The 22,988-nt window shown below is 39.3% G+C and overlaps 2 protein-coding genes across 4 annotated transcripts in view; one reads left to right on the top strand and one right to left on the bottom strand.

The window, feature by feature from the left end:
- Trnt1 (tRNA nucleotidyl transferase 1) overlaps positions 1–7,885 on the bottom strand; it is a 12,630-nt gene extending 4,745 nt beyond the window's left edge. Inside the window, exons 1-6 of one of the 3 annotated variants that reach the window (XM_031382792.1) lie at positions 7,771–7,885; positions 6,986–7,159; positions 4,461–4,654; positions 3,315–3,453; positions 1,752–1,878; positions 11–87 (exon numbers count right to left, since the gene is read on the bottom strand). In XM_031382792.1, the coding sequence (XP_031238652.1) occupies positions 11–87; positions 1,752–1,878; positions 3,315–3,453; positions 4,461–4,654; positions 6,986–7,133 (685 nt within the window). In that variant the 5' untranslated portion in view covers positions 7,134–7,159; positions 7,771–7,885. The other 2 variants (XM_031382793.1, XM_031382794.1) reach the window with 2 other exon arrangements.
- The window catches only part of Il5ra (interleukin 5 receptor subunit alpha), a 61,926-nt gene continuing 44,461 nt past the window's right edge, over positions 5,524–22,988 (top strand). The window contains exon 1 of the mRNA XM_031382797.1: positions 5,524–5,563. The gene's annotated coding sequence lies outside the window, so the exon portion shown is untranslated. The remainder of the gene's footprint in view (positions 5,564–22,988) is intronic.

Here is a 22,988-nt window from a genome sequence, read left to right as displayed (position 1 = left end):
CCAGCCAAACCTTTGGCATTTTCTGCAATTGCTTCTAGAGTCTCGTGGTCATGGTCACCAGGTTTGTCAACAATTCTGCCATAAAACCTGTAAGATATTTGATGTGTGACCCTTTTAAGTTTATTACAAGAGAAAAGAGAAATATCTTCTAGAGTTTTGTTACCTCTGTACATGCCTGGATCAATATTTTCCATTTTTACTAGGGTTGTCCCATTTACATCTAGATGAGGGATCAACCAAGCATAGACAATGCTACACTTTTAAAGTCTTGTTTGGTCTGTTATTAACAGACTGCATAGCCTCAAGTTTACAATACTTGGATTTATTGACAAAATACGCTGTGCTACACAGCACTCTGAGTGATCTCAACTAGTGAACTGTGAATGTTACTAGATATACACTAGCCAGGTAGGTTTTTTTTTGTTTTTGTTTTTTCCTTAAAGGTTAGAATTTGGATTTTTTTTTTTTAATTACTGGTAAGAAATTATCAAGATACAACCTACTAAATGAATGGTGCATCTGATGAGGCATTATTTAGATTACAGAAGAAACTCAAATACACATGAAATTACAAGATCTTACTCCAGTAAGAATAGCTGTTACCAGAGTTAGCAAGTGTGACAGAAGTCATACAGAAACCCATTTGTAAAGCTAATAAACTAGTACAGGCCCTGTGAAAGCTGGGGTGGCTCCTCCGAAGACCAAAAAGAGTTGCACCTTAGAGTTTATATATCCAAAGGCAGTTAAGTCAGTGTCAGGAGGTAATCCTGGCTCTGTGTTCACTGTGGCTCACTTTTGATAACAAACAGCCAAGAAATGAAAATGTACTGATGATCCACTGACAGAAAATGGAACATACCAAAAATGTGAGTGACCTCAAACTCAGTGTGTAGTCAAGGCTAGCATTGAAATGATGACCTTCCTGCCTTAGGATCCCTTGGTGTTAGGATTATAGGCATATCCACCACTCGAAGCAATAGCCTGTCATTTATAACAATAAAGTTAAAGATAAGAGTTAAATAATCTGGGCACAAAAAGCCAAGTAATGCATAATACACATGTAACCAACTAGGATAAGGTCAAAAGTTGAGGACTAGGATATGTTAGCTGACTTATCCATGGGACTAAGGTACAGGGACACACACAGATGACATTCTCATCACTGCTGCAAAGTAGAGGGACTACAGATAACCAAAAAGTTCAGAAGTGGATTGAATGCTTTTGTCCTAAACATGATAGCGTTGAGGGAAGAGATGTGCTTACCTTCAATTCCAATGTACCAAGACATTATATATACACGTATAGCTAATCTTTATGCATCAGTTAAAAATCTACAAAAATTATAACCACAAATACCACAAAACTATCGATGCACTTCACAAGTTTATCCAACTTTTAAGTATCTTAATACTCTGATCTGTGGTACCACTTACTAGCATTCTCTTTTTGTGTCATTTTGTGGTGAAGCACCAGACATGTTCCAGAGCTTCTTGACTCTGATGTCCATGAGGGCAGACACTTTATATCATTGTTCTGTAATCAGAGCACCTAGCACAATACCTGGCCTGTGGTGAGGGCTTAAACCACAGAATCAATGAAGGAAAAAGACATTAATAATTTAAAGCTTCTATATAGAACACACTACAAAGAACAGTTTAATTATGCATACTTTACAATAAAAGCCAAAGGGTGCTACTCAACAGGTACTTAGGGTGTCAAATTTTCTATTGTTGAAATTTATAAGTTCTTACCTGAAATACCTTAAAATTCGAAGATAATCTTCCTGAATCCTCTGTTTTGCATGTCCAACAAACCGAACCTTTTTATTTTTTAAATCTGCATAACCATTAAAGTAATCAAACAGTGTACCATCAAAACCTATTCATCAAAAAAGAGGGAAGAAAAATCATTAGCAAGGATTTAGTGGGAAAAAATAACATCTGAAAACTACCACAAACAGTAAAGTTCAGTAAGAGAGTTAAAAATGAAAACTTGGGTTATAACAATATTCATATATATTACCTTCAAGAATAAATGAAATCAATTTACCAAGCTTGTGTACAGTAGGATGGAGAGGAAGGCACAAGATAGAACAGCAGATAGACACAGAACGTAGACATCAATAAATGTTAATAAACGTAAGACTTAATAATACAAAAAAAGAATAGCAGGAGATACTGCCTCAAAGGAATAGGTGGAAAGTAATGCAGAACAGTCAATAGCTTTCCTAATCTCTGTGCATACACATCTGCATACATTCAGAAACAACAAAATCTTAAAAATACTAACAGACATAGTAGTAGAAACTTCTACCCCATCTATAAACTGCTAGAATGTGTGAAGACACTTGTTCTACAAAAGCAAGGATGCAAGATCTCCATGACCCAGGGTAACAACAGGATATCCAAGATGAGTCCCAGTGAGGTTCAGTATTGATGGTGTAGCACAAGCCAGAGGCCATGTACCAGACCAAGGAATCAATTGGAGTGAAGATTTGCAAGCAAAGAGGTGTAGAGAAAATGGTATACTCTGAGACACACTGACACACTATAGCTTCCACAGAGGTTTTTTTTTATTTCCATCTGTTGAGGAGGTTACAAGGGTGGATGGCTGATACAAGGGGAGGGGGAGATGAGTAGAATTGTGGTGCATGATGTGCAATTTACAAGAAGAATCAATAAAAAGTTTTCAGTTTTTTGAAAATATAAATAAGCTTATTGGCAAAAAGGAAAAAAAAAAAGGAAAATTACAAGCTTGAGTAAAATTCTGGGGAAAATATCTCGGTTCAAATATACTAACAGCTAATTTTCCTAATATGCAAACGCTATTTTGAAATAAACAGACCAAGATGGCAAAGCATATACTAACTCAGCAGTCAAGACACTGAGAAGAGTTTCTAAGATGATCTGAACAAACTCAAAATTCAAAAACAAAAAGCAGACCATATAAAGAAAAACAGGTTAAAAAAATTAAATAAGGGTTTTGAAAAGCTTGTCAGACTTCCCTCAGAGTGATAACAGGCTGTAGCAAGGCAGGCACACTGGGTTCCACTGCACTAGTTCCATGAGGCTACTAGCCCCTCCCTCCTTCCCTCCCTTGCCCTCTCTCTTACTAAGCACTGACAGTGACATCCTAATCTTCACTACAGTAGTAAAATGCAAACTGACAAGAACACTCCAGTTTACAGGTACTGATGTTAACTTCAGCCAACAGACTCTGTTAAGTTCAACTTAAATGTTGGATAACATTTCCATACACAGGCTTAACATGGAAAGGCTCTCAGATAGCCCGGTCCTATCTTCTCAAGAGATTACCTAGAAACATAGAATTTATAGTGAGATCTCTTCGTTCAGCATCTTTCTGCCAGTCAGTTGTGAATTCTACCTCTGCATGTCTTCCATCAGTGGTAACATCAATCCGGAGTGTGGTAACTTCAAAATTTTCTTCATGAAGCTGCAATTAAACCCAAGTTTTTGTTGTTATCATCTGAAATTTTAGCATAAGGATACATGTGTTTGCCACAGCCAAGGCCAGCTTGCCCAAATTTGTTGTCTGCTTCCACTATTGGGGTTCTGGGGACAAAATTCAAGTTGTCAGGTCTGGGAGCAGGTGCCTTTCCCTACTGAGCCATGACACTGGCTTTTCACTAGTTTCTGTATTTACCACACTATATTTTTTAATAGTTATTTTAATGTATATCACATGTCATTCATTTAACAAAGGAGACATAATGTAAGAAATTTGTTGCTAGGCAATTTCATTAACATTTATTTAAAACTTTTACAATAACTTTTGAAACAAGATACAACTATAAAACTAGTTTATGTCCTGTTGTAAATCACACTCCCTCTTTTTAAAAGAACTGTTTGTTAAGCAAGCATAGATTAGTTTAATTCTAGGGGAAGGAAAGGCTAGTGAGCATCAGTAACATCACTGTCGTCCACCTCTTGGCCCACTGGAAAGGTTTCATGGAGTTACACAGATAGAGTTGGCCTTTCCCACGATAAGAGTAGTGCCTTGTGAAATAATCCAGAAGACCTGCCTGAATACAATGTATTTCTAGAATGCAGCTATAAATAACAGTCATTGATGCAAATTCTGAACCCAAATTAACGAAAAACCATAGTATCAATACTCTAGAGAGACAGGCAAAGGAAGATTATATGGGCTAGCTGTAGAGATAGGAGAGGCAAGTAGCTATATCACAGGAATGAAGAGTATCTTCAAACCTACAAATTAAAAGCATAATCTAAAACAGAGGACTTACTTGGTTTTACCTCAGAAAATATAAAAGTGAGAAAAGTATTAAACGTATATAAGTATCTCCAATGGAAGAGTATCCAAATTTCCAAAGGGTAGGTGATATGAACATTTCTATTGAGACTTTTTAAAAATTGGACAAAAATGTTACACTTCAAATAATCACAGAATGCCATAGCCAGTATGTCAGCTGCACTTACCCTGGCAGTGATAGTTCCATGCTTCTCTCCTTTGTTGTTTATCATTCGAATGCCAGCCGACTGGAACATCTCCTTCATCTGAGTAGGGGTGGCAGTGGTGGCGAAATCCACATCTTGAGGCTTCACCCCATTTAGTAAATCCCTCACTGCCCCTCCTGCTATTCTTAATTCATGATTCTCTTTGGCAAATAATTCTGAGGAAAGAAGGATATTTGTCTGATTTTTGTTGTTTTTTAGGCACAATATATGATTAAAGATTAAGAATCATAAACACAAGGTCTTGTCATATATTACAGATGGAGACCACTGAACTGAGCAGTCTTGTATGAGAATGAAAGTAAGTCCTATCTTCAGAAATGGTTCTCCTACTGTAGACTGCCCCTTAGAACTGCAAGAGAAATCTCTGAAAAATTCTTTCTTATCCAGAAGATAGTTCAAACTTCCAAGATGACTTACAATCATCTCTATAAATATGATTATCACCGACAGAAAAGCAAGCAATAAAACAATTGCACATGCTTCTCTATGGTGTATGTGTGTACTTTAGAATGGAACTCTTCTGTTTCTCTCTGGGACAAATGCAGACACAATACGCTTATGCAGGAAACCTATGAGAAATATAACAAAGAACCCTTAAGAACTAAAACTGTATATATTGTTTGAAACCAATCTGCACATGTGCTATACACAGTATGAACCAAGGCATGCCTTGCACAGTTCATGAAGGATTACCTTGGCTTCCCAGTCAGTTTTAATCTGAGTTCTCACTATCTAACTACAAATTAAAGTTAGCCTACCAAGCAACTAGCTTCTATCAATCCAAAAGCTAAGAATGCCATCAGATAGCACTTGGTCCTATAAAACAGCTCCCCTCATTTCATTTCAGAGGTGTACGTCCTCTGATGTACACCCACCCATGTGTTTATTTTAAACTTGCATTGACTTATGACTTTCTCTGTTCTGTAAAACTATAAAACTTCATGAACCTGCTTCCATTTTGGAACATGGAATCTGAGGTAACCCAAATCTGTTTTCCTCGGATACAGACACTCAAAAGGTTCCCCTTTAGAAGAGAACTGTGCATTTTACAATGATAACCAAAGGTAACGTCTACTTTCTGAAAAATTATGCAGATTCCATTTCCTAAACTCTTTCCAGGTCCCAGTTCCAATGCCCTCTTGTAGGTCTGTGTAGGCGGTATAATTCTTTTACTACAAGAAGCAGCTTGGTATATGTATCCTTGGGGACCATGCATTCAGCTAAACCCTTCCCTAATCACAACTCACAATACAATCCTCAACATGTGTTGTTATATCATACTCTTCCACCTACTCTAATCAAACTGCCTCCCTCTGTCGATTTTCTAAAGTGGCTTGACTGAACAGCCTTGCCTTAGGTAAACATGGGTTCTTAAAGAAGCTAACAGTTCCATAAATTCTCTATAAGTCTCTCAATCTATTCCCCAGTTAAGAGTCTTTAAAATGTAAAAATCATATCTCCAATGTTCATAAGATTAGTTCATGCCCTAAAGAATTGAAAAGCGGTCTAAACTGGGATCCACCTCCTTTAACTCCTACAGCAGTCCTCTACACTCTGTCCTTATTCTGACCCAGAGCTCTCAAGTGTCTTCATTTTCCTCCTTGCTCCAGTACCAACCCACTGGCCCCTTAACTGCAGCCTCCATAGCTGGATTACTTGAAAGCTCCAGAGTAAATACTAGGCAAATCCTCCTCCAACAGATTATCATTGTGATGTCTAAGTTCTCTAGCAAAATAAACAAAGGCTCCCATATCCAACTTCTCTCTCTCTAATCTTTGCTTCATACTTTACCTACACTAAACTCTTTCCCTGTGGTTTACTTCCAACTTTGTTTGCCTGAGTACTTCATCCCAGGCAGCTTAGCACCTTGTTCAACCCTGCTCATTGACTAGTGATCAAACTTCTCATCTAGTAACATCAAGTACTTACAGAAAACAGTGAGATAGGCTTTAAGGGTGTGGCTTCTGGTAAGATGACCATGCTTCACAATATATGGGCAGCACAAATTGGACTTGATGGGAATATAGTGTGTACTTGACATACCAGCAGGCTTTAAATTGCAGCTTTATATTTAAGTTTGCAAGCTTTATATAGGTGCATATACAGAAAAAGAGGGAAAAAAATCAATTTCCTTCTGTTCTCTCAGCAATACAACAAATGAGTGTTAACAAGCCAGATGACATCAGACTCTGTAATTTAAAATCCAACTCCTTCAATTAGGGAAATAGGCACTTCCCTTCCTACGCATGGGTTTCCTCTTCCGTTCAGGAGAACGCATATCTAAAGGTGTGGGTCTCATTACATAATGTATAGTAAATGGAATTTCTTGGGGGACAGAGAAAAGTTGTGCTTCAGGCTGCAGTCAACTTCCCACCATTTTCAATAAACCCCAAGTAGATCTGTCTTTCATTGGCATAAAGATGTCTGCCTTGTATTTTTCTGCAGTTAACAATTTCAAAGCCCAGAGGGCAACCTTAACTTCTCACCTGTCAGGCTCTTCAATCCTTCTGTGAAAAGTGACTGGAATTCTGGAGACTGCAACTTCATTGTAAATAGGTATCGCTTTAGAAGGCACAATCTACTCCAACTACAGCTCAGGACCTGCCTGTGCCAAGGATACAGGAAGCTCTGCATCTGGAGACAAGTCACCAAGCACACATCTACAATGCAAACACACAGGTACGCTAATTAAACTTCAAAAGGAGGGCAAAAAATAAAAACGCTGTCGGCTCAACTAGCAAACTGATCTCTCCTGATAAAAATATGAAAGTAATCCTTTAAGGAACACTAAATCACTTCGATGGCAGCAGCTACCCAAGTACTTTTGCTATGTTTACTACATCAGAAGCAGGAGGGACTTAAGAGTGCCAGAAAACAAAATATTAGAGTGGCAGCAACAGCAGGTGTCCAGAACACATCAGTTACACGTGTTCATCACCTGCCTCCCCTACCCGATGTCGGCCTCAAGGTTACTGCCTCCAAAGTTGGAACTTTGCGGGGTTGCCTCGGCAGTTCTCGCCGTCTGCTCGATCTCCAAGAGGTGGGAGCTCTTAAAGGACCCCAAGGAAAGTAACGCGCCCAGAGGATAGCTACCCTCAAGCAGGTCGCACATCTGAAACACCTGCTTTCTCCCCTAACTCTTGAAAACAGCGGAGAACCGGCCCAGAGATACGACCGCCGCCCATTGCTCAATAAAGAGAAACCGGGCGTCGCCTAGAGTGGGGGGCAGCCTCCACCTCCCACCATCTCCCAAGGGCGCGTTCGGACGCACGCTGCACAGCAGGGTCGCCGAGGTGCCTTAGAAATGTGGCGTTCCTACTCCAAGGGCCCGCTTACACGCCTGCTGCCCTGGTCGCACGTGCACTTCCGGGTCGCGGTGCAGTGACGTCAGCACGCACTAAAGAGACGCAGCGAATGAGAGGCCACTGCAGGTCCCTCCCACTTCTTCCGGGCGGGGCTAGGCTTTACTAACTGGCGCCAGTTCCTCCTGCGCCTGCGCGCAAGTCCGGCAGTGTTTCCCCGGGCTTTAAATAAGGAAAACGAGCAAGGTTTTTTTCTTAGTGCTTGAGACTGGGTTAACACACCTTATCCTAGCAGTTAACAGCTTTGCGTAATCTGTGCACCGGCAACGTAAGAACTTTGATTTTATTCAGTCCCATACGCCAAAGTATTTGTGTTTCTTATCACCTGCCTCTTATCTTCAGGGGTTATGGATATTTAATTTTTGAAACGACAAACTGGCTGTCCCGTTCGAAATTCACAAACACACTGATGACGCAGTCCAAAGCCTGAATGGAAACTAAGTTCAGATCCCTTGGCCCTGCACACTTAAGTAGATATTTGGATAAGTTCTATAAAAAGAGATGACTGCAGTGATGTAATATAAAATGTTTAACAATCTCCAGCTAGTATCAACAAATAACAAAAATAAAATATTAGCAAACTGAACCACACAACATCCAGAGGATTTGTCCATAAGTTAGTTTGGGAATAAATGTAAGGAATTCAAGTTGGAGTTAATATTCAGAAACCAGTTGAGGTAGCTCACCACACGAACCATAATGAAGGCTCCCTAGAGACACACAAAAAAAGAGCTCTTGTATTTTTATACTTTCACTCAGAAAATTAAGGTTAAAAAAGATTTCCACAGTAGAGTGAAAGGCACCTGGGTAAAAATCTACAGCTCACATCAGATTAGCGAAAATTTGGATCATGCTTCCCTTAATATTTGGAACTTAGCAGTTATTGAGTATATGTTGTGTTTTATAAAAATAGAGAAGGAATATGTTTGGTGGACATGCAGAGGCATCCCTTCCCCCTGAGGGACCAGCGAGATTGTATAGTACAGAATAGATTTTATTCAGGGAATGGGGAGGGGAGTTGAGAGGGTAGTAGAGACAGAGAAAGGCAGAGAGATAGTAGAGGAGTAGAGGCCAGCCATGAGCACTTGGAGGGAGAGGGTGGAGAGGAAAGGGGGAAGAGGACAGAGCAAGAAGACAAGAGAGGAGGGGCCAAGCAGCCCCTTTTATAGTGAGTTAGGTATGCCTGGCTCTTGCCAGGTAACTCTGGGGCAGAGCCTAGATAAAATGCTAATAGTGTAAGCATTGATTTCCAGCCTGTTAATTCCCCATAGTAACGGAAAGAAAAAAAATTGAGTGCAACAATATAGAAGAAATCATAATTGTCTTGTCATATGATAGGGAGAAATCAGTTCTATAATTATATACAAGAGACCTTAAAAATCCCATTAGGAAACTCTTGTAACTTGATAAATTCTTGGAGCAAAATGGTAGAATATTGAATTAATATTTAAAAAAAAACTCTGTCTCTATATACCAATAATGAACATGGAGAAGAAATCAGGAAACAAATCTCACTCAAAATGGCCTCTAAAAATACCCAGACTAAAGGTAACCTAGGATGAGAATGACAATATAATGAGAACTTTAAAACACTCAAGAAAGACATGGAAGAAGACATCAGAAGATAGAAAGACCTCCAGGCATTTGGACTTGGTAGAACCAACATTGTGAAGAATGGCCATTTTACTAAAAATAATGGGTAGATTTAATGCAATCCCCATCAAGATACCAACACATTATTCACAGACATGGGTAAAACAAACTGAAAATGCGTTTGAAAACACAAAAGAGAATTGAGGTAGCCAAAGGAAACTTCAGCAAGAGGAGTGATGCTGGAGACTTCACCACACCTGACTTCAAGTTATGCTACAGAGACAAATTATACTAAGAGATAAAGTGCACAGATATTCAATATCATCAAATTGCTAGGGAAATAAAAATCACACAGTCACTATTAAAAACCTATATGATGTTTAAAATTGAAAAATCTGGCATTATCATACTGGTAAGGATTTGAAGTGAGCAGAATTCTCATACATTGTTGAAAGAAACAATTGGTTTGGTACTTTGAAAAAATGCTTAGTATTGTATCATAATTTATAACCCGGTAGCTGTACCCACCAAATACTAAAATGTGAAAAATATACTCATACCTAAAAAAAACTTTCAATGTCAGAGCCTTTCAGGAGACAGCTATATCAGGCTCCTGTCATCCAGAACTTGCTGGCATCAACAATAGTGTCTGGATTTGATGATTGAATATGGGAAGGATTCCCAGGTGGACCAGTCTCTGAATTGTCTTTCCTTTAGTCTCTGTTCCATAGTTAGCCTCTACAACTCCTTCCATGAGTACCCGACTAATACAGAAGTAGAGGCTCACAGCCATCCATTGGACTGAGTACAGGGTCCCCAATGAAGGAGCTAAAGAAAGGACCCAAGGAGCTGAAAGGTTTGCAGCCCCTTAGCACATACAACAATATGAACTAACTAGTACCCTCAGACCTCCCAGGGACTAAAACTCCAACTAAAGAGTACACATGGGAGGGACTCATGGCTCCAGCAGCATATATATAGCAGAGAATGGCCAAGTCAGTCATCAATGGGAGGAGAGGCCCTGGGCCCTGTGAAGGTTCTATGCCCCAGTGTAGGGGAATGCCAGGGCCAGAAAGCAGGAGGGGTGAGGTGGTGAGCAGGGGGAAGGGGGAGGGAATAGGGGATTGTTTTAGTTTTTGAGTTTTTTTAATGTTATTTTTTTCTTATTTTATTTATTTTTCTTTTTTCTTTTGGAGGGGAACCTGGGAAAGGAGATATTGTAAATAAAGAAAACATCTAATAAATTTTTTTTTCAATGGTTATAGTTGTATTTATAATTCCCATACTGAGTATCCTAAATTTCCTTCAACATATGAATAAATGTGCAAACTTCAGTATAACCTTAATAAAATCCTACTTGGCAATGAAGAACATTCCACTAATACACAAAGTAGTACATTTCACTATTAAGTGAAGGCAGCCTGTTGCAGGATATTTAATCACACTGTGAACTGTGAGACTGTGTTATTTACTGGGGAAAAAAAAACCTTGTTTCTAGTTGTGGAGTGGCTTAGCCTTAGCTCACACCTTTAATCCAAGAATTATCTGTTTATCAAACAACAACAACAATAACAACACCTTAAATACAGTGAACCATAGGTCAAGAGGCAGAGCAAGCAACCAGTTGACAGGGAGTGAACATAGGATAAAACCTTAGAGAGTAAAGGAAATTCAGAAAAGATGGTTAGAGAGATGCACAGGAAAGGGAGGGATATTCAGTTTGAGAAGTTTTTGAGACAGGGTGGAGAAGAAGAACCTTCTTGTCCTTTGGAAACTTCAGTTGGGGAAGAGTGTCAATTGGGTGCTTTCTCTGCGTCACTGAGCTAGTAGGCTTTGACCCAGCATCTGGCTCCTGGATATGTATTGGGAAAATCAAGCCTTTGTGATTTGTTGTAATTTTTGTGTAGTTTTGTTAACAACAGCCAGATCGAGAAGGCTACATATGATTCTATTCTTATGGTATATAAAAGCCAGAGGTTTGGAGACAGAAACAAACCATTTGTTATCCAGGACTGAATACAGAAAATGTGTTTATTACAGAAGAACAGGGGGAAAAATGAGAGAGAGAGGGAAAGAAAAGCACTGTCCTAGGGATTGACATGGCTTGTGACTATATAAGTGTGTGCTTTTCAACACAACAAGAGTACACTAAAAAATTATTTTCAAAAAAGGTAACTTTTGGGTACATAATCATACATCAAATAACTCCCCAAATGTCATTTTTATGTACTAGAAAAATAATTAGAACATAAAATTATACTTGAAAACAAATGCTTGTATTTTGATTGTAAATGCAAGATCAAGAACTTTGATGCTATTTAATTTAAAGAAACTTTTACGCATAGAATGTGCAATTGAATGACCAGAGGTTATGAGGACCTCTGAAGATCAAAAATTCTCTCTTCTCCACAAGATGTTTACTATGACCTCTTATCGCAAACCAGCATTAAGGGAAATGGAAAGTTGATGACCAGAAGAACTGGTATTCAACACAGAAACAGCTTAGGAAGAATTCTCTCTTAATAGGTGCTTTATACTGTGAAATGAGAATAGTATAGGGTACAGTCTGTAAGGGTCTGGTAAGTTTTTACCATTCTAAACACAAACCACAGTCAAGACTACCACTTGTCAGTTAGAAGCCAATATGTGATTAAGAAAGAAATATCAGGAAAGTGAAATAAAAGCAATCTTGACTTATATGTATGTACATATGTGTCTGTCATTATATATAATATGTGTGTACATATACATATATACATGTCTATGTGCACACATATATTCATATAGACATATATACATATATGTTATATAGAGAGGGAATTTACTTACAGGCTGTGGTCCAGTTAATCCACAATGTCTGCTAATGGATAGTCTAAGAATCCAGAACTTGTTCAGACCATGATGCTGAATGTCTGTATATGCCAGCTGGTCTTCAGTATATCAGAATCCCAAAGAAGTAGGCCCTACTGCCAGTGAAGAAATGTACTTTCCAACTATAGAGACAGCAGCAGAAAAAGCAAGCACGCTTCCTTCTTCTATGTCCTTTATATAGGCTACAAGCAGATGGTGGGAACCCAGACCCTTCAACCTCAAGTGATCCAGATTAAGATTCATCTTTCTACCTTTAAAGATCCAGATTAAGAGCCCTCCCATTTCAAATGATTTCATTAATAGATATTGCCTGTAGCCTCTAGGGTTTCAGTTAATTCCAGATATAATTAAGTTGACAACCAAGAATGGCCATCATAGGCTTCAAGTGGAATTTTGTATTCAAGCATTTTGATTCAGAACTGTCACACAACAATGATTCCACAGAGATCAGATCAGATCAGACAGGGTGACACTGTGCATCATGACACTGGACCTATTTTTAACTTTAATAGTAATGAGTTGATGGTTTTACTGAATTAGGGGTTTCTATAAACCCATTTGTGTTTTCCTAAGGATGATCACAATACCATGAGAGCCCACGGAGGAGGCTGAAGAGGCTGTTCTTATGCACATGGGCCACCTTGGTGGCACTGGGAGGTGGAGAACAATAAATGGTAACCATAAGAAAACTAAGAAAAGATAAAAGATGGATCAAGGAGAGGAAATTACAGGCAGCCCACTACATGAGCTCCCTGTGGCTGCTGTGACCAACTACTCAAAATGTAAAACTGAAACCACATAAATATACCATCTCACATTTCTGGAAGTTTGCATTAGTTGCTTTTTTTGTTTTTGTTTTTTTTTTTTTTTTTTTTTTTTTTTTTTTTTTTTGCTGTAATTAAGCACCATGACCAGAAGAGGCTTATGGGGAAGGGGAGTTTATTTTAACTTACGGTTTCAGAAAGGTAAGTCCCCATCATTGTGGAGAAGCATAGCAATAAGAGGCAAGAAAGAAAAGCAAACTATAAGTGCGGTGATGTTACCAAGTTTCAGTGCTCGTCCCCAGTGATGTAATTCCTCCAGCAAGGCTGCACCTTCTAAATTTCCTCATACAGCAATACCGACTGCAGGCCAAGGATGCAAATGCCTGAGCCTATGGGAGACTTTTCTAATTCCAACCACCTCAAAGTCAAAACTCTAAAATAAGTCTATTGAGTGGTGTTCCTTCTGAGTACTCCAGGAGAGTCTGTTTGATTTTTCCAGCTCCAAGAGAATTTCTTTCTTTTCAAAGCCCAGAGCACTGTCATTCCTCCCTACTTCTTCCTGCCACCAGGTCATGGGAACATTAACAACTGGATTTATTTATCTAGATATTATAAGATCAATCTACAGAAAATATCTTGCCTCAACTATATGTTTCATAGAAGTAGACTGGTCTCTGGGTTCTATTATTCAGGCTGCCAAATCTTCAGTTGCTAGGTAGATGAAGGACAAGAACACCATGGAAAGATCTACAAAGGTACAATACTATTAGCCACCTCAGATAACACTGAATAGTTTCCTCTTTTGACTTTCAGGCAGGTTGTGTGCTTTCCATTACAAATTTGGCTGAAGGAGTGGGAAAATAGCTCAGTTGGTAATATGCTTGATGTCCAAGCATGGGGAACTAAGTTCAGTACCCAGAACACATGTAAAATGAAGCTAGGCATGATGACACACTTCTTGCCTTGTCGTACCAGAACTGAGGAAGCAGAAGTAGGCAAATACCTTTGGCTTACTAATGACCAATCAGGGAAGCTTGAACTGGCAGGTGCCAGGCTAGTGAGAGACACTATCCCCCCAGATTAGTGTACCAGGTTCCTAAAGACACACACACACACACACACACACACACACACACACACACACAAAATCACCCTTACATAAAGACATATGCACACACGCAATAAAACAAAAACAGCTAACTATAAGCAGAACCTTCTAGTGACTGTTCACTCAGGAACACACCCCTTGTGTGCCCACCCTCCTCCCTTCATTCTCCTTGCTAGAAGCATCTACATCTTCAAACCCTACAGAGAAGGCAGAAGGACTCTTTTCACTGAGTGGGGAGATAATAACATCGGCATCCACTTGAGGAACACATTTTAGGCAAGACTTAGCTAAGTCATGAAAAATAGATGGTGATCTGATGTGACAGTCTGCAATTCAGGTGTTCTGTGAGTCTTCCCCTCTAGCCCTTCCCACCTTGAGCCTTTTCTTTGCAAGTGGCACACCCTAATTTGTTGGGGGGGAAAGTTCTGTTTCAGGCATATGTGCTGTTCTGTGAAACAACAATACATACCTGCTTGAAGAAAAAGTCATTCTCTAGTTTTGTTCTCATAAAAGTTTAATAGAAGCCAACTAAAGTTTAAGATCTCCCAGAGGACAAATAAAGATATATCTCAGCAAATGTAGAATCGCAGTTTCCATTGGTGCTGGGGGATTTTACACACAAATGCAATTTTGTTTTACATTTAAAAGAGGTAAGTAAATAGACGAATCAATTTTAGCTGCTCTGAAATTTCATACCGGGTCATTAATTTTAAAAGATGGGACTTCAATAACAGTTAAGAGAACAGAGGCCCAAGGGTAAAGACTGAAAATAATCACCTTCAAAATTCCGAGTTTTCGGCAGCCTCAGATCAGAGTAAGGAAGAATCTAAAGTGAGTTTCTTATAGCGTGGTTCTTTACTGCATTGTTTAGCTCCAAGTGTGGGTTCACATGAAACAATCTACTGCCAAAGCAGAAACCACTTCCCTTCCTGCACCTCCCAAACCTGCTTTGTGTGCCAGCTTCTAGCAAAAACTCTGAAACACCGAAGCTGGAATAAAAACAAACATGTATCCTCTGATCCACCCAGGGTTTCAGATTCGAGATGGGATGCACTGGCAACCATCACTGCAGTGGAGACAGAAATACAAACATCACTCTCAGTTCAGTAACAGCACAAAATAGAAATGTACAAGCAGCAGGCCAGTGAGGAGGAGGGAAACAAGAGAGGGCTTCATGGACCAGAGGACATTCAGCCTGAGTTATGAATTAGTCAGAGGGTTCTCAGGAAGACTTACTCACCAGTCATTATTAACTAAATATTCCTTCCAAGTCAAACATTTATCATCTTCTAGAACAACCCCAACATTTGTAGAATGAACAATTCTGCCATTCCAGGCAACGTGAATTTGTGAGACATCACAAAGAAGCTGAGCTGTGTAAATTCTCTAAGCCCCAGTTTACTCACCTGTAAAATGGGTTTATGGGGCTATGGTGATATATGTGCAGCAGTGGACAACTTCAGATACACAAGAACTTGTTCATTGAAACAAAATGTTATATTTTTGTTAATAGAGTGTTTAACTCTACAGATTTTGTTGCATTTTTACTTTCTTTGTATGATTGAGCACTGTGTATGTTATATGTGCACAAGTATTAGGTAGGCCAGAGGAGAGTGTTGAGTATTCTCCTGTATCCTTAAGGTCTCTCCCTAAGACTCACATTTTTTCAGCTAGGCAAGCAGCTGGCAAGTCCCAGCAATTCTCCTGTCTCTAACTTCTGCAGCACTGGGGTTTACAGGCACGTGGAAGACCTCACTCAGCCTCTGAGGTAGGTATAGGTGTCTGAGCTGAAGCCATCACAGTTGCACAGGAATATAAATGCTCTTAACTTGTGAGTTATCTCTGTTCCCCTTTGTTGGCTTTAAAACAATCTGGCTGATTTCCTGTCTGACTTGCAAAGCCCTGGCTGCTGGAGAAAGAACTGGGAAAGCTTCAACATCTGGGAGTCTCTGCTGAACAGAGGCGGTCTTTGAATTTCAGTGAGACACAGTGAGCCTACTCACACTAAGCTTACACTATACAGATTTCCCAATTACCGCCTGGAATTTTGATAAAATTGTGTTAGGGAGATCTTTCTTGTATTTTTTTTTTATGACAGTTGTACTTGGCACATAACTCATGTCATAAAAATTCATGGAAAGTATATAACTCAGTGAGTTTAGAAAATTGGTTGAGATGCTATCACTACACACAGTATAAAATGTTTTTGTTACCCCAAGAAACTAACCTAGCACTCAATGGTGATTACTGCTCAACTGTTCATGTCCTCCAGATTCCTCCCCATTGTGTCCCCTCTACAGCTGAACTGTACATCATTGGCTGATTTTTCTTTCTCTATAGATTATCTTGTTCTGGACCCTTCACATTAAGAACAGGCTCATGCATTGGTGTGTGTGTGTGTGTGTGTGTGTGTGTGTGTGTGTGTGTGTTTTGCAGGAAGTAGGTGAAGGGGGAGCAGAGTGAGATATATACACTATGGTAAGCCAATGTAAGGCAGAGGGCAATCTCAGGTAGCAGTCCTCACTTTTTACCTTGTTCCAATCAGAGTAACTTTCCTTGTTTTGCAGTTTATTCTGGGATGACAGGTTGCAAGTACTGTCCAGCCTCTGCCTCGCACCTTGCTCCATTACTGCTGTTATTATAAACACATGCCATGCATATTTAAGAGGGGCCTGTAGCTTTGAATTCAGGTCCTCATGCTTGTGCAGTGAGCATTTTTGCCTACTGAGTTATCTTCTAAGCTCTATACCACATATTGTTTATCTATTCATCAGTTAATGGATCCTTAGGTTGTTCCGCTTTCTTGGCTATTACAGGTAAGGCTGTGCGTATTCACATAAACATTAGGATGTTTGTGTTAGTTCTTTGAGAATTTCATGCATGAAGACAGTGAATTTTGATCATATACATTCCTGTTCCTCCTTTTAACTCCTCCAAGATTCACTGGCATGACCCCTCTCCTGTTTTTGGTAACCATTGAGACCAATTTGTGCTGTTGTCCACACATACATGGGCATATGGCCATGCTCTGGAATGCTGCTGATGTACAAGAGTCTACACCCTTAAGGAAATGGAGTCTCCCTCCAAAAGCACCCACCAGTGGTCACTAGCTCCTCAGTTATGGGTTGGGGTTCGTGAGCTGTCCCTCAGTCTATACTGGACTGTTGCCTGGCCTGATCTTACAGGTCTAACACAAGATCACATTGCTGTGAGTTCATCAGTGGAGGATCTGTTCATATTCACATGATACTACTTTGACTTAGTCTTCCCTGACAACTGGTTTTAAAAAATCTTTTCACACTGCCCTTACGTGATGGTCCCTGAGCCTTGGGGATAACGGATTATCTTGGGGAAAAGATGGCCCACTTATGACAGCACACTCCGTGGACACCTTCTATACACTTTGTCTAGTTGTGAGTTTCTGCAGTAGCCACTAGCCATGAGAAAGAGAGACAGAGACAGAGAGACAGACAGAGAGAGGGAGATGTTGAAAGGAAGAAAAAAAGAAAGAAAGAAAGAAAGGGAGAAAGAAAGAAAGGGAGAAAGAAAGAAAGGAAGAAAGAGAGAAAAAAGGAAAGGAAGGAAGGAAGGAAGGAAGGAAGGAAGGAAGGAAGGAAGGAAGGAAGGAAGGAAGGAAGAAAGAAGTTCTAAAGTTCTCTGATGAAATCTGAGAGCTTCGCTGTTCTACAACATATCTTTGACTATACACTTTCCATTCTCTGGTAGATTGGGTAGGTATCTGCCTGGGAACACTGGATAAAATGGCAGCTGATGTTTTCTTTGTGAGGAACTGTTAGGCTAGCTTCCAAAAGGGTGGATGGCATTATTTGCAATCTCAGGAAAGATATTGCAAGTTTTTCATCCATACTTGTCACTATCTTTATCTCAGCCATCATAGTGGATATAAAGAGGCTGGGTCACTGTGGTTTGATTTGAGTATTCCTCATAGCTAATGATCTGAGTTATTTTTTTATATGCACATTGACTATTGGTACACTTTCTCTAAATATACATATCTGTTCAAATTCTTTAATAAGTTTAAACTTAGATGATTTTCTTTTTATTGATTAGTTTAAGATATATTTTAAAATTGTAAATATAAATTCTTTTCCTTTTTGGCTTTTCAAGACAGGGTTTCTCTTTATAGCCTTGGCTATCCTGGAACTCACTCTGTAGACCAGGCTGGCCTTGAACTCAGAAATCCACCTGCCTCTGCCTCCCAAGTGCTGAGATTAAAGGCGTGCGCCACCACTGCCCAGCATAAATATAAATTCTTTATCCTTTAAAAGTTCTTGGTGGGTCTTTTCTAAGTACAAACCCTTTTAAATTTGGTGAAATCTCAGAAAACCTATCCCTGTTTTGTTGTTTGTAGTTTTATGACTTACTTAAAACAAACGTTGTATCATTCAAGCTCATGGTATTCGTCACTGTTCTATTGCTGTAAAGAGATGCTATGACCAAGGCAGATCTTATAAAACAAAGTAATTGATTAGTAAGGGACTTGCTTACAGTTTCTTAGGTTTAGTCCATTATCTTCATAGCAGGAAGCAAGATGGCATGCAGATAAGCACTGAAACAGTATGTGGGAACAAAAATGTAAAAAGGCTTACATCCTGATCCATATAGACTGAGAGAGAAGAAGGGAGGAGAGGAGAAAGAGAGAGAGAGAGAGAGAGAGAGAGAGAGAGAGAGAGAGAGAGAGAGAGAGAGAGAGAGAGGAGAGACATTGGGCTTGTCATGGGCTTTTGAAAACTAAAAACCCACCCCCAGTGACACACTTCTTCCAACAAGGCCACACCTCCAAATTCTTTGCGTATAGCACCACTCCCTGATGATTCAAATAGTTGAGTTTATTGGGGCAATTCTTATTCAAGCCACCAAAGTCTTGAAGACTTCTTTTCTTTCTTCTAGTTATTTTCTTCTGGGTATTTTGTACATTTCCCTCTTTGATTAGTCCAGGTTCTCTAGAAGAACAGAACTGTTAAAACTGATAGTTAGATAGACGGATAGATAGATAGATAGATAGATAGATAGATAGATAGATAGATAGATAGATAGATAGATAAAGGGGATTTATTAGAGTGGCTTACATACTGAGATCCACTTAGTCCAACAATAAGTGTATACAAAGTACCAGAATCCAGTACTTATTGAGTCCATAAGGCTGCATGTCTCAGCTGGTGTTCAGTATAGGCTAGAATCCTAAAGATAAAGGGGAAGCAGGCAAAGAGCAAAAGCTTCCTTCTTCCTTCCATGTTACAGAAGTTGTGACCCAGATTAAAGGTGGATCTTTCCATCTCAAAAGATCCAGATTAAAGGTGAGTCTTCCTAAGAGGCAGAGGCAAGCAGATCTCTTTGATCTAGAGTCCAATCTGGTCTACCCAGGGAATTCTAGGACAGCCAAGGCTACACAGTAAATTCTTGTCTTAAAAAAACAAAACAAAACAAAGAAAAAAAGGAAAGAGAGAAGGAAGGAAGGAAGGAAGGAAGGAAGGAAGGAAGGAAGGAGGGAAGGAAGAAAGGAACCAATCTCTTACAGGTATACCTAGTTCTTGGGGTTTAATTCCACGTGTAGTCAAGTTGATGGGAATAACCATCACACCTCTTATGCTCATGTCTTTTATTTCTATTAAGTGAATTTTTGTATATGTTGTAAAATAAGTTCAATATAATTTTCTGCATGTGCATGTGCACTATTTGTAGAAAGAACTAGTCATTCCTGATTGAATTTTATTGGTTTCCTTCTCAAAAACCACTTCATTGAGCAGGGGAGACAGCTCTGTATATAAAGTACTTGTGCAAACAGGAGGTCTAGCATTTGGAGGATTAGAGTGTGGATTCCCAAAACCTACGTAAAGGTTGTGGGCACTTGTGGCAGCCACCTGCAGTGACAGTACACTAAAGTAGACAGAGAGCCCTAGGGCAAGCTAGCTAGTCAAATTAGCTCATTGTTGAGTTATAAACTCATATGAGAGACCCTATCTCAATAAATAAAGTGGAAATTAATAAAAGACAACACCAGATGTCAACTCCAAAGTTACACACACAGATACAAGCACATGGCCACCCACAAATACATACCATACACATCATATGTAAAAATATTAATTGATCATCACTCTGAGTTTACTTCTGAACTGTTAGTTTTATTCTTCTGATAAGTATGTTTTCAATATTTTTAAATAGATCAGTGTCTCCAATATTTTTAAGTAATTTTTGTTCATGTATTTGTACAAAGTATTTGTATTATATGTATTATGTGAGAAACACATGAATAAAGTAAAAGAAATATTAATCTTGCTGTATTAGAAGGAATTCCTTTACTCCTAGTTCTTCACTGACCTGCACATCCATGCTTTTTCACCTTGGCCTGACCGGTGTGGGTGACAGAGTACGCTTTAGGCATGAGACTTTTGATTCTGATTTTTATCCCACTGTATGCTCTGAGCTTTAGAATTGAGCAGATAATCACCATGAGCTTAAATGGTTGGTTTTGCCCTCAGGCACTTCTGCTATCATTATAAAAACAGTATGCCTTGGGAAGTCCTATTTCCAAATGTCCTGCAGATGCCTGAACCAAACCTGAATGGATTATGTGATCTGGAATCCAATGTAAAATAAATCAGTCTTCAGTGAAAAATCAGACATGAAGGTGAGAAGCAGATGTCTTTCAGTGATAACCACTGCTAAGTTATCATGTCTGTTCTGTGTAAATAGCTGAGACACCTACAACTTAAATATAACCTCCTTACATAGACAAACATAACTTACAACTTAGACATAACCTCTCATTCTTCATCTGACTAAATGACATTATAAAAGTGTGTATATGTTCGTGTGTGTGTATGTGTATGTACACTCATTGTTTTTCCTATAACAGCTATTTATCAAAAGTCCTTGATAGTAATGGGAAGAGTTGTATAGACTTGTAATCCCAGAACAAAGAAGGAAGAGGCAAGAGGATTACAAGTTCAAGCTCATCCCTGGCTACACAGATAGTCTGGGGCCAGTCTAGATTACCTAAGACCCTGGGGTGGAGGGACATAAAGACTCTTGGCACAATCACAATCATCCATTTTATTATCTACACAAGTCAAGATTGAGAAGCTGTATCTTTTACCTATTCCTATATTTCCTTTCCTATTGCAGAGAAACCTGCAATGAGTTTCAGTCTCTTCGGTATAAACCTTGCTCTCCAGATCGTAATTTAATAAGCTGATTTAGCCAGAGCTCAAGGAGAATCCAGTGAATTTTGCTTCCTATGTAATTATAATTCAGATTTCACCTACACCATTTGGTTAGATCCTCACTAGTTTCCTTCTGAAGGAAAGAGGGACATTTAAAAAAAAAACAACAACAAAAAACAAAACACAAATTTTGCGAATTCTTTTAGAATGTTCCACAATGTCTTTGGACACTTATGTTTTATCTTAAAGAATGAAATAGATGCCATAAAATACAACCTATGTAGATTTCTGCCTTTGTTTATGTCCTTTGAGTTCACAGGAAAACATGGGAGAGTAATAAGCATATTATTTGTTTTTTATTGGTATAGTAAATTAAAATATCAAACCATACCCCTGGGGAAAAAATAACATTCAGAGGCATAGCCAGAATGATTTTCTGAAAGTCTTCAGAGGATCTGGCATTGTGCATATCTGAAATCTGTAAATACATTTTTGAATAAACGTGTAAGAAATACAGCCAACGTTAAAAGTAGCCTATCAGGACACAACGTACTGAGCTCATGATGACTAATAAGTATTTTCAGTGTTCTTTAGTAATGGATGTGCTGCATCTAAACTAAGACATACAGTACTGTGAAGAGTAGGCCAGATGGCTGAAACTCTGTCTAACCTTTCCTGGACAGCTCTCAGCAAGAGCAGGAGTTTTTTCTGCTTCTTGTTTCACTTCTTCTTTCCCCAAGGAAGATCACATTGTTCAGGTCATCAAACAACAATTGATCTGGTTTCATTTTGGCATCTCTTTCAAATGGTTACCTTGGGAACCCCGGGCATACACACAGCACTGTACTTACACCATGCAGACACTGAGCCATGTGGCAACTTTTTTCAGGGGACTTATCATTTATCATCTCACAAACAGAAACATTGATCTAGCCTCCACAATGGCCTCTCTTTGTCTGCCCCCTCTTCTCTGAAAGGCTTCTGTTCTGGCTTCTCTGGGGACTAGGAGTCCTGCACCAGGTATTCCCTATAGCTGAGCTTGCAACTGGCCTTTGGGAGGCAGTTATTAATATCTGGCTCAAATAAGAATGCACTGAACACAGTTCTCATATACTCTCTCACTCTAAGTCAGTGCTTCTTATACCTGAGGGCCAAGACCCGCCGACAGGGGTCACATATCAGATATCTTGCATACCAGATATTTGTATTATGATTTGGAACAGTAGCAACATTACAGTTATGAAGTAGCAAGGAAATAATTTTATGGTTGAGCTAAGAACCATTGCTCTAAGCCATAATTAAAGGGAAAAAAATATCTGCTCTGCTAGTCACTCAGGATGAAATTCCCCAGACTGAAACACCCAGAGAAAAGCAAAGGGCAGGAGACTCCAAGTTCATCGGTATCAACTGAAGGACAACAAGGAGGCCAGGGTGTTGCACTGGGCACTGGGAGATGACTCAGGGGAAGCATGTGGAATATGCCTTGGAGACTGTCACTATCAGGGCTTATGAAGGATGAGCTGGGTCAGGCTAGATCGACCCTAGCAATTTATTACATACAGCCAGACTCCTAGGCACTCTTGTTCCTACATGTCCACTTAAGG

The sequence above is a fragment of the Mastomys coucha genome, unplaced genomic scaffold (genome assembly GCF_008632895.1).
Source record: "Mastomys coucha isolate ucsf_1 unplaced genomic scaffold, UCSF_Mcou_1 pScaffold20, whole genome shotgun sequence".
In the NCBI taxonomy this organism is placed as follows: Eukaryota; Metazoa; Chordata; class Mammalia; order Rodentia; family Muridae; genus Mastomys; species Mastomys coucha.
The sequence above is the reverse complement of the archived record's forward strand: the minus strand, read 5'-3'. Positions and strand labels throughout refer to the sequence as shown.